Source organism: Lagopus leucura, unplaced genomic scaffold (assembly GCF_019238085.1).
Source record: "Lagopus leucura isolate 7727_CA_CO unplaced genomic scaffold, USGS_WTPT01 Super-Scaffold_100002, whole genome shotgun sequence".
NCBI classification, from domain to species: Eukaryota; Metazoa; Chordata; class Aves; order Galliformes; family Phasianidae; genus Lagopus; species Lagopus leucura.
Window position 1 is genome coordinate 24,536,204 of NW_024962263.1, and position 11,643 is coordinate 24,547,846.

Below are 11,643 nucleotides of genomic sequence, written 5' to 3' on the forward strand. Positions count from 1 at the left end.
CCATCAATGCCCTCCAGTATCCTGCATCCTCACAACAAAATTCTGATCTGTCAGTCACAATCTTATTGCATCTTTATGGCATCATTATATGTCTCTGTAATATGTTCTGCTGCACCAGCAAATCAAGAACCACTTATGTGCTCTTCTGCTTGGTAACATGTCATCTTGGACACTTTACTTGCTTTTTCCAATTATGCAGTAGAGCCTGACATTGCATATTTCAGAGGCAATGAAACTTTCACACTCTTGCTTTTATGGCAGTGCTGTGTTGCCAAAATAACACTGCATTTTCCTGGATATTAAAAAGCACCCAGGCACCAGAGTAATGGGTCCTGTGAACCTTTCTCAGAGCTAAGTAGAATAAATCCCAGTGATGAAGTCTCAGCAAGCAGAAAAGGTGAAATGTAGCAGAGTGCTGCACCTATTTGAAAAAGCATGCAGAATCCAAGTCTAAAGTATTTTGCTTCTCCCTTTAATTCTGACTCACAACTTCAGGAAAAAAGAAATATCCCAGTAGCAGATAAAAATAAAATTAACCCTTTTCCTACTTTTCTGGAGAAAAAAGAAGTAAGAAAAAAGAAAAGCTGAGATCTCATTCTGTATTATGTTTTCCTTGGATGCTGGAAGACAGAAACAACACCTTTGCATATATTTTTTATAGCCTTTATTTTGAAAGTTTCCTCATAAAAACACTGAAGAGAAAGGTAGCTAAAGTGAAATAGTCTCCCTGTTCTAGAGCTGCACAGCTAAGCTCCTTCCTAATCCTGCAGTGTCTTTAGCCACTGCACAAGGCTGGAAAACAGGCCTGACTATCAGATATCGATGCTCCACTGTAGATGTAGCCTTACTGATTTAGCTAAAATTGTGATTTACATTCAAAAATTGCATCAGAGAAGTATAATGATAGATACGGGGTGAAAGGAAGATGTATGTTTGGGGGACGTTGGTGTAGTCTGCAACTATGTTTTCCACTACTGGAGTTGAGAAATTTGTCCATTATTCCTGCTAAAGAAGCAACAATCACATAGGCTGTGACAGGTGGGGTGACAGCAATAGGATGAAAAGATGAACTGCTTCATATCCATTATAAATCTATTATTATTATTATTCAATTCTATGATTCTATATGCAGAGGACTGTTAGGGTAGTATGGTTAGGTTGCAGTTGGACTTGATGATCTTTAAGGTCTTTTCCAACCCGAGCAATTCTGTGCTTCTAGGATAATATTAGGACCTCATTCACCCGTGGCCATGCAGACTGGGTGTAGAACAAGGGTGGAATGATTATGCTACATACAAGCAGATGCCTTGCAATTACAGTCTCTTTTCTGTATCCTAAATGAGGTTGAAGGAAACATGAACACGTGTATAGATGAGTCAGTGTAAGGGGATTTGTTACGAAGAGTGAGAATTGACCTCTGTCTGCAGTGGTGAGCTCCTTGTTCCAGCTGGTTAGGAGCTTAAAGACATTAGCTAAGAAACACTAAACTGAAGACAGTGGTTCCATTAAAATGGAACAAGTGTGCCTAATCCTTCTGATGTCATTTGATTTCAGTCATAAAAGAGGAAACTAACCAGAGTGAAATGGCTGAAGACCTGTGCAAGATAGGGTCAGAAAGATCCCTCGTGCTGGATAGACTAGCAAGTAACGTCGCCAAACGTAAGAGCTCTATGCCTCAGAAATTTGTTGGTAAGAGTTAAAAGTTTGCTGTCTCCTAAAAAATAAAACAAAACAAAATTAAAAAAAAAAAAAGAAACAAACAACAAAACCCTCACAAGATTTTCACTTTTGCTTTATGATTTTACTTGTTTTCCTAAATTAGCAATATTTATCTGTATATCAGCAGATATGGCAAAATGTTGGGGGAAAAAAACCCAAAACACTACCAAACTTCTAAATTATACATTTCTACAGGTTTAATTTTACACATCTGGAGATCTATTTTAAGTCTCCTAATCTGCTTCTTAAAGCTTATGAACCAGATCTTCCCAAAATCAACACAGGTTCCTGAAGCTGCCTCGAGAACCTGAAAATGGTCTAAGAAATAGAATTTCCTACTGGGAAAGTATTTGACCATACTGTCATGATTATTTTATTAACTTCTTAAATGATCTCCAGATCAGGGCATATTGGTATATGTGGATTAATTTGTGAATTGTTCGACCTTTAAAAAGTCTGTATACTTTTATGGCTCAAAACGATAATGAAAATAAATGTATATAGTTCTGAGAATACCTAAACGAAAATATGTCTGTGTATATTCTAAGAGTAGTGCAAAAATGTCATGGCCATTTGCACCTAGTAGTTGTGTTAACAATGAAAACATGGAGGCTACACCTGTTTCGTTCTTATAAGCCTTGTAGCAATTAATGGTTAGATCAGGTCTTTAACAGTCAAACTCACAGACAATATCAGCCATGCTGGGTTAGTATTAAATGAATAACAAGATGGGGGATCAGACAACAGCATACACTCTTTTGATTTACTTGCAGATCTACTTTTGATTTTCTTGTAATTTTCTGGACATTTATATATAATATTATTCTGTAGTAGACAGAGAAAACTAAAGTCTTTGGAAAAAAAAAAATGTTAAGGAGGTCTTCAGTCAAAAGTCAAGGCCTAGTCAAGTCAAAGCTAGACAAGTTTACGGGACAGAAATTCAAAATCTACATCCTTCAAAGAGGACACAAGGATAAATGGAAACTTAGTTTTTCCGAGACAAGAGAAGGAGAATTTCAGCTATGGCTAGAACAAAAAATAGCAGTGGAAGGCCAGCATGTCCAAAGTCAACTTTGTAGGAGGTGGTCAAGGATAAGAAATGATTATGCTTACATAGGGAATGACAAACGAAGTAGCAGAGGTAGTTACCAAAATTATATCCACTGTGTGGGACTCGTTCAGACAGCCTCATTGCTGATTGTATTAGGCAAAAATACTAATTCTGTGAAAGTTCCAGGAAGACCAGAAGTGTTAAAATTTCAAAGGTATTAGCAAGAATCCTATGTGCAGTATATCAGTGGGTGTGGACTGTTTCTTTCATTCTCTTTTTCCCTCTTCACCCTGAGAAACAGTAAAGACAGCCAGTTTAACTATGAGTCTTAAGAGAGCAGTTTCCTGTCAGTTCGTTATTCACGGTGCAATGCAGGAAGACAACATGCTGACAGTAGATACTTAGGGAAAATTGCTAATCTTGACAAGGATGAACTTTTTTAGCAAGAAAATGCCCCCCAATCTTTTCCTTTCCAATCCTCACCTACTGCCTCACGTAATAGGTAAATTCCTGATTAACACAAGGTTGGGCTATCTGGTTAGGGTAATAAAACATGCTTATTGCTCCTGTAGATTACTATGTCATCCCAATCTCCATGCTGAATCCCAGGATTCCCAAATGGAATTATTTGCCTAAGAGAAAGATTGTCTGCTATTTCACTCATTGTTCTAAATGTTCTAAAAACTAAATCCATTACCTTTCAAATGTGAGATTGTTCACCACATTAAACTAGTTATCTGTAAAATTCTTTGACAGCAAAAGTCTGCATGAAGTCCTCTATGTTTTCTAAACTGGAATAACTCCAGACCTGAAAACAGAACAGGGTCTTCCATACTAGGGAATCAGAACTACAAGTGATGCACACGTTTATCATGTTTGTAACAATAAGCAGCAAAGGAAACCAAGGAGAGGAAAAATAAATAAATAAACAAATAGAGAAAAGCCTGCATTCACTGGATGCATATGTGTTACTATTTAAATACTTGCTACAGAAACATGAAAAGTGCAAAGCTTGAAGTGCATCAAACCATTAGCAGTTTAATTTACTTATGCTCTAATAACCACAGAAATGAGTTATTATTTTTAATGAGCGCGAGTATTATCTGCATTACCCAGATGTAGAAATGATACCTGCCTGCCTCAAGTTTGGGTATTTTCAGACAGCTCTGATCATATATTTCTTATGGGCACTTGATCCTGTCAGTGCAACTACCAACTAGTTATGCTACATAAAGCAAATACTACCCAAGAAACTGCTATTAAAATTATATCTTCCAGATCCCAAAATTTTGTGTATAATAAAAACCAGTTCAGCTTTTCAGTGGTACACAGTGTAAATGGAATACAAACGATTTTGACTTTCTTTCTTCCCCTATGAATTAAGGGTATATGTTCACATTAGGAGATTTTTTCTATGTATCATTCAAGGGTCTTTCACATCTCCTATTCTGAATCTTAGGAGTCAAAATCTAATTCTGAATCTTAGGAGTCAAAAACTGCCTGAGAACTGTAGCATTAGAATGGGTAAATCTGATATACATGCATATATATATGCACCACGTTAGTGGGGTGCTCAAGTTGGCAAAATGATGGGGTAAGGAAACAAAAAGAAGCAGGAGTTTGTGCAGTACAATGAGAAAGTGTCTATACATCCCTCATAGGAACTTCTGCAATGCCAGCAGTGTTTCTTTCTCTGCTTACATAGCATGCACAAAACAGTACGAAACCGTGTATCGTGGGAAATGCTGACAGTAGGACTTTCTACAGTTGAGGTCCATTATTGCCCGAAGTTTTCTAGGCTGTACTCTTGCTCTTCATTGACTTTCCCTGTTCAAGATGAATAGAAACTGGGTGGGAAATCACTGAGAAATTAAACTGTGGATCTTCTGGTAATTTTTCCATGTTCCTAGTAATGTTTATTTTAGTCAAATTAGGATACATTTGATGATGCCATTTATATTTTGGGAGCTTCAGGAAAAAGGAGGGGAAAATCTAAGGTCTACAAGCAAATGCTTTGTTGATCAGGAAACGGTGACAGCACTACAGACCTCACAGAGATGTTTGTGGCTTTCACTGAATTTCCCAAGACTTCTTACAGAGTGAGGAAAGACATCCAGACTGTAGCTAATGTGGTACTGGTAGTTCCTAGGAATCTATGGGATTTTTTCATTTCTCTGTTGTTGCCCACATTTATTATGGGCCTCATAACACTGATGGTTTAAAGCAGTGTTTGAGAAAACTGTTCATGTTCATAAAATCAGTGCCCATGACTTAATAGTTTTTCTCACTCCTAACTTTCTATTCTATGCTGTTTTTAATCCTATTCGTCCAGGAATTTTGAGAGATTGTCATATTCAGTACTCCAAGTGGGGCTATCCAGAAAGCAATACATCAGTGTAATCCAATTAAAAAAAAAAAGAAAAAAAAAAAGGTCTCCCATAGCTTTGTCTTCCCAAATCAGAATCAGTAACAAGTAATTGTGCTCTTCCCCTGCCTTTCTATGTCATGGGAAAAATGTCTTCCAACTATGAATGCACTTACAAATTTTCCTTAGTTCTTTTTTCTTGTACACTATAATTTTTTTCAAGGAGAATCTGGAGCTTTTCTAAATGTGTCTAATGTATGGCTTGTTTAAAAAAACAGGTGTGGGGGGAAGGTTGCAATACTGAAAATTTAATTTTTATTTGTTGCTGTGGGAAATTACATATGAGAACATTAATGATATGGGTTGTTTGTAAGAAATTGAATATTTAAAACACACATTTTCTACTCTAAAATCTTAACATTTTGGAAAAAAAAATGATGATGTCCTTCATGCAGTGAAACATAATGTCCAGGCTCCCTGTAACTGTGCTGGTACACTTAGCCACAAAGGCATGCCCCAGTCCACTGCTGGAGTCAGATGAGGGAGTCCAGTTAGAAAGGAGAGGATGAAACACTCAATCTACAGCTCCCACAAGTCCCCATATATCTGTCTTCTCCTACTTGCTTTTCCAGAAACCTCAGATTATTTTTGCAGGTTAAAAAACGAACCAGTTTTCTGACCAGCTGTATTAGAAAACTGCGAGTACTATAGGTGAATTTCAAAGGTGGATTCGATCAACTCTTGTATTTCATGTTGGGTTTTTTTGGGTTTGTTTTGTTTTTTTAAAACATGGCATTCATTTCCTTAATTGTGTAGAAATCAGTTGTCTAACTCCTGACTGTTTTTCACTGCAGGTGAGAAGTGTCTGTCTGATCTTCCATATGATGCCACCACCAACTATGAGAAGGAGAACGAGATAATGCAGACCCACGTCATAGACCAGGCCATTAACAATGCCATCAGTTACCTGGGGGCAGAGTCCTTGCGTCCCCTTGTCCAGACTCCTCCGGTTGGTTCTGAAGTGGTGCCCGTCATCAACCCCATGTATCAGCTCCACAAACCTCTCGGGGACAATCAGACTCGCTCCAACCATACAGCTCAGGACAGCGCAGTGGAAAACTTGTTGCTGCTCTCCAAACCTAAATCAGTCTCCTCTGAACGGGATGCCTCTCCCAGCAACAGCTGCCAAGACTCAACAGATACGGAGAGCAATAATGAGGAACGCAGTGGTTTAATTTACTTAACAAACCACATAGGTCCCCATGCAAGAAATGGCATATCTATAAAAGAAGAAAGCAGGCAGTATGATGTCTTAAGGGCAGGTACTGACAATTCCCAGGATGCTTTCAAAGTGATCAGCAGCAATGGGGAGCAAGTGAGAGTTTACAAGTGCGAACACTGTCGAGTCCTTTTCTTGGATCATGTGATGTATACAATCCACATGGGCTGCCATGGGTTCCGCGACCCTTTTGAATGCAACATGTGCGGCTACCACAGCCAGGACAGGTATGAATTTTCTTCCCACATAACTCGAGGAGAGCACCGTTTCCACATGAGTTAAAACTCCTCAGGCACAGCTCCAGTCTCAACAACTACATTACTGCAGCTGCACAAGCAACAACAGCAACAAAGCACAAGACTAGTGGACAGTAAAAGTACAAGAAAATCAAAAATTCAGATATATTCTCCCACAAGGAAAGATTTTTCTTTTGGTAGCATGTGTTGCAACTCAGTTTTCTAAAGTGAATATTAAAGTTTTTACTGAAAGCATTTGATCACGAAAACCTTTAGTAATGTACGTAGGAGCTTTTGTAGTCAAATAGCTGAAAGTCCTTTCCTTAACTGATGCTTCTTGCAACCCTCCCTTGCCAAAACCGCTACCCACGCACAGAATGCACAGCGTGGATGTGAACATGAGGCAGGAATGGCCTAGCTTTCTCTCTTAACACCCTGCATACAGGGTTCATGCACCAGATGCATTTTTTTAACTTCCAGGTTTTATTTGAATGATACAGAAAGATTAAACTCAACTAAAGATTGAGGGCCCAGCCATCCCAGTTGACTTTGCAGACAGCTGGGGTGGGACTGGAACCCAACCAGAGGGTCCAGGGTTACTTTGGCAGTAAAAAGTAGAACATTTCCACCTGCAAGGGTGCTGTTGGAATTGACATTGTGGCATGCCTTGTTTGTGTCACTAGGCACACGAGCAGGTTTGTGGAAGATGTAAGAAACACCCTTGTAATATACTCTGTGAAGTATGAATTGCATTTAATGTATAGAAAAGAATATTGATGGCTCTTCCTTAAACAAATGTTTTCCCTCCCTATTCAATAGAACCCCACTTACTGTTAAGAAACTCCTCCTCTCTCTGCAGAAACAAGTTACAATGTATTTAATTTTTCTTTTTTGAGTTTTAGTTATTTAGAAAAGTATAATGTACAGTTGAGAAAAGCACTAGCTAGAAATACATGTGGGGAAAATTCTCCTTATGCACATTTCTCATTTTTTTATACTGTCTGGAAAATACCCAAATATCCCTATATTTTACCTTTGAGAAATTCCCGTTCTGCTTCCACGGATGATGTCTTGCAGATTTTGTGGCTCTATTTGTGTTGTACTTAATTATTTGTAAAACACCGAGCTGAATTAAACCAGCTAGTCAACATTTGTAGCCTCCTTCCTCTTTCCTGGTATTTGCTATTTAAGGAGGGATCAATCCCTCAGTGGTAGCCTCTTTGCAAATGTGCTAAATACGTTGGCTTCTTGGTTAGCAAAACATTCAGAAGGCACTTGGAGCTAATGTTAGGGTTAAAAAAAAACCTGGTGTTTTGCTGAATAGAGGGCAGAGAATGCAGTACTTTGCAGAGTCCAGGAAATTCACCACAGCTTTCTCCATGGTGGATTCTGCTGCAGATACTGTAACTTCAGTTAGAATAAAAACTCCTCCAAGAAAAACTTTCTAACCCCAAACACAGCTGATGTGAAAAAGTACTGTAAAAAACTGAAGTTCCTCTTCCAAATAGTTCATTCCTCTCCCTAAACACCCTCATAATATGAAATTGATCTGAAATGAAAATTTTACAGCTGCACCAAAAGAACTCTAATTGGTGCTGCAATATTTTCTGGGCATCATTCCTAAAAACAACCTACCCGATTAACTGAATGTTTCAATCCTTTCATTCCTTATAATAAATGTATGTTCTCCACTTAAAAAAAAAATAAAAAATCATGTAACCCACAAGTTTATCTGCCTTGTAATACAGTCACACGTTCTCTCACAAGTGCAAGCACACGCATGATTATAAAAGAGATTTAATGGAACCATGAACACTTGTACCTAGGGCAATTTGGCCTGATATGCATAGTTATATTTAATACACAATTCTATTGTGGACACCCAGTTCCTCCTTCTGCTTTCACTTTTGCAGGTGTAAGTCAGGAGCAATACCACAGAAGTTAGAGGAAAAACACTGATGAAATAATGAATTACAAATACATTCTCTTACACTCTTCATATGCTGGGTCTGCACAGCAGTGGTCGGACACATGCACAGTAGTATTTTTACATTGTGTGTGCATGCAAGTATGCATAGTGAGTAGCTATATTACCAGAAGTGAATGCTGTGTAGGGATGTCCATATGCTGATGCACACGCCTACAAAAGTGAAAGCAAACTATATAGTACACTTCAGGTAGTAAAAGCACATACAAAATATCCAGTGCTCCCCTCCCAAACCTTAGTAACGTAATGTACAGGTGCAGAGCTGAATGCTCCCAACACCCTGTTTTAGCTCAGTCATGAGACCTGGCTGCTTGACACCTTACAGCCCAAGCTGGCTGCAGGCACTAAAGGATCGTGGGCCAATTTCAGGCCACAAGCGTGGGTTTTGTCAGCACGTCTGTTACGTGTTCAGTTTCAAGACAGCCTACATGTGGCAACAAGGTAAAAGGTGCCATCACTTACGTACCTTGTGTAGGGATGACCTGAAGAAGACCTTCAAGGGAGAAGCTTACGCTGATGATGGTTTCATTTGTTTTTGTTGTAATCGGGTTATTTCCATAAAGTTTAAGAGGGCTCATTTTTTTCTGCAGTTATTTGGCATATATATTCACCCACTCTTGTCCCTCTCAACCTTCAACTGATCCAGACTAAGAAGGGACAAAGTAATTTCTTACCTCTTGGATGTCATTTGTGTAGAGTTATGACTACTCTATTATTTTTGGCTGTTCTTAGATATAGGCCATTATACACCCCATGTCATCATTTTCTTAACTCTTCATTTTAAGGCACCCCAGGCTATAAATGAGGAGGTGGCAAAAGCTTACTCAGGTGGTTGTTTTTTGTTTTTTTTTACTATACAAATAAATACAAATAAAGCAACATTCATTAACCATATAAACAAGCACAGTTCCAGCTGAATTCAAAACTTCATTGGACTTAGCTTTATTAAATATGATTTCTGACCAAGCTCACTGTCTTTGCAACATTTCTGTGTACACATGTGTGTGTACGAATTTCTATGTTACTTCTCAACAGACACATGCTCTATTCATACTTTTGTGTATCACCAATTTTATATACATATATATGTGTGTGTGTGTATATATAAATATATCTAAAATGGTTCTTATCACATAATGATGCACTGTCAATCACAGTGGGTTTCTTTCCTGCGTATGGAGTTTCTTTATTTGTACTATAACAGAACGTGTTGATGTTGTATATTAAACAGTACAGTGGTATAAGTAATATTAAGATATGGTGTATCAGAGGGCATAGTCAAAAGGCAGGGGCAAACAGCATTTCCCATTCATGAAGGGGATTTGGGGGGTTATTTTTTGGATTGCTTTTGCACAAATCATCTTCAATTTGTTTAGAACCAAATGTTTCAATAATTTTATTGCACATGACAGGAAGGCATGAAAGTAGGATGCTGTGTACATACATCTAAACAAACTGTGCCCTCAGAAAACTAGCTTAGTATAATCTCCCTTTTTTCTATGCTTTGCTGTGGTGCAATAACTTAATATAGTTTAACTGAGCCGAGAAAAAGAGTAAATATGGTGAATGGCTTTAAGTTTATACCTGTGTGGAAAAAAAAAGGTAAAAAAGAACCACTTTCTAGCCCTTCCCTGGGCACTGCCTTTTCCAATAGAAACATTGCATTTACACTTTTTTTTTTTTTTTCCTGTGATTTTATATTGTAACTTTTTTTTTTTTTTTTTGAGAAAATTGTATTTGAAAAAATCATAAAAAATGTGAAATGTTATTAAGTTTTGCCTGCAAAGTGAGATGTATGTATGTTGTAAGATAATGTGGTTGGGGAAAAAAGAGAGAAGGAGAGAAGGGGAGAGAGAAGGAGAGAAAGAGAGGGAAGGAAATAAAGCACCACAACCAAAAGAGACATGAAAGCCCAGAACATTTCTGTTGCTTTCCTAGCAGTGAAGAAGCAACTGTGTACAGCTCAGGCCCTGTATGGGTGGGTGGTTGTAAGTGAGCAGTGCACAGCCCTGAGGGACACTCAATAGGCAGCATCACCCTCAGCCTCTGGTACCACACCCTGTGGTGAGTTTGTCCCTGCTGTCCTCCCAGTCCATCTTCGGTGGCCAAAAAAAGATCACACTGCTTCTGACAGGCTGCATATAGCTGCCTTGCCAAGCCACTTCCAGCTGCACAGATTTGCTACATCCCACCAGCACTGCCCTTGGCCACAAAATCTCAGGTAGCTGCTTTGTGCAGCTGACTTTAAGCAGGCTTCTTCCCTTCCAGTCAGCCCTTGCCCTTTCCTCCATCAGCAAGACTAAGCCATTACAGAACACAATTACTTCTGCATGTAGAGTCATGGTAATTCAAAAGAAAACACTGAGAAATTATTTCTACTATTTACCATAACAAAGGTGATTTCTCTCTGCGGGTGTCTCTGTTTCTTTCAAATTCCAGCACAGTAAATTTCACATCACATATTAATGCAAACAAGAATCATTGTTTTGTTTAGAAAAGGCACAGTTTATAAGTTTTAGAACTATTTACGTTTGTAAAACAGTATTATTATGAACAAAATGAGATTTAAAAAGCCCTTTGGTATCGTAATCAATTATTTTACAGATTCCTAAAACTAGATATTCCTCAAGTTACTTGCATTTATTTTCATCATCAACTATTACTATTTTTCTGTAAGAAGGAAGATTCCAATGTCACCATAGCCAGTTCTCGGTAAATGAACTGAACTATACTCTTCAGTTTCAGCAAATGGCTCTCCAAGAAATTGAGATGTTAAATGATAATAATCACAAAAAAATAGACTAAATGTAATATTCCCAGCAGAAATTATTAAATCCTTGAACTTACACAGATTTAAAGTTTGCATTGCTAAAAACCCACGGCAGGTATTTCTTGTTTCAAAGACTTTCTATCAAATCATCTTACTTATGCTTTTCCTACTCTCTTAACTTGATTAAATGGTACCAGAAATGGCTGTAGGTGGGAAGATACGCAATGTTACACAGA

The 11,643-nt window shown here is 38.1% G+C and overlaps 1 protein-coding gene across 4 annotated transcripts in view; it reads left to right on the forward strand.

Annotated features, from left to right (window-relative positions):
* The window catches only part of IKZF1 (IKAROS family zinc finger 1), a 72,678-nt gene extending 62,355 nt beyond the window's left edge, over positions 1–10,323 (forward strand). For 3 of the 4 annotated variants that reach the window (XM_042870027.1, XM_042870026.1, XM_042870030.1), the window contains 2 exons: positions 1,555–1,689; positions 5,990–10,323. In XM_042870027.1, coding sequence (XP_042725961.1) covers positions 1,555–1,689; positions 5,990–6,696 — 842 coding nt within the window. In that variant the 3' untranslated portion in view covers positions 6,697–10,323. The remainder of the gene's footprint in view (positions 1–1,554; positions 1,690–5,989) is intronic. The other variant, XM_042870029.1, reaches the window with a different exon arrangement.
* Positions 10,324–11,643: the final 1,320 nt, after the last annotated feature.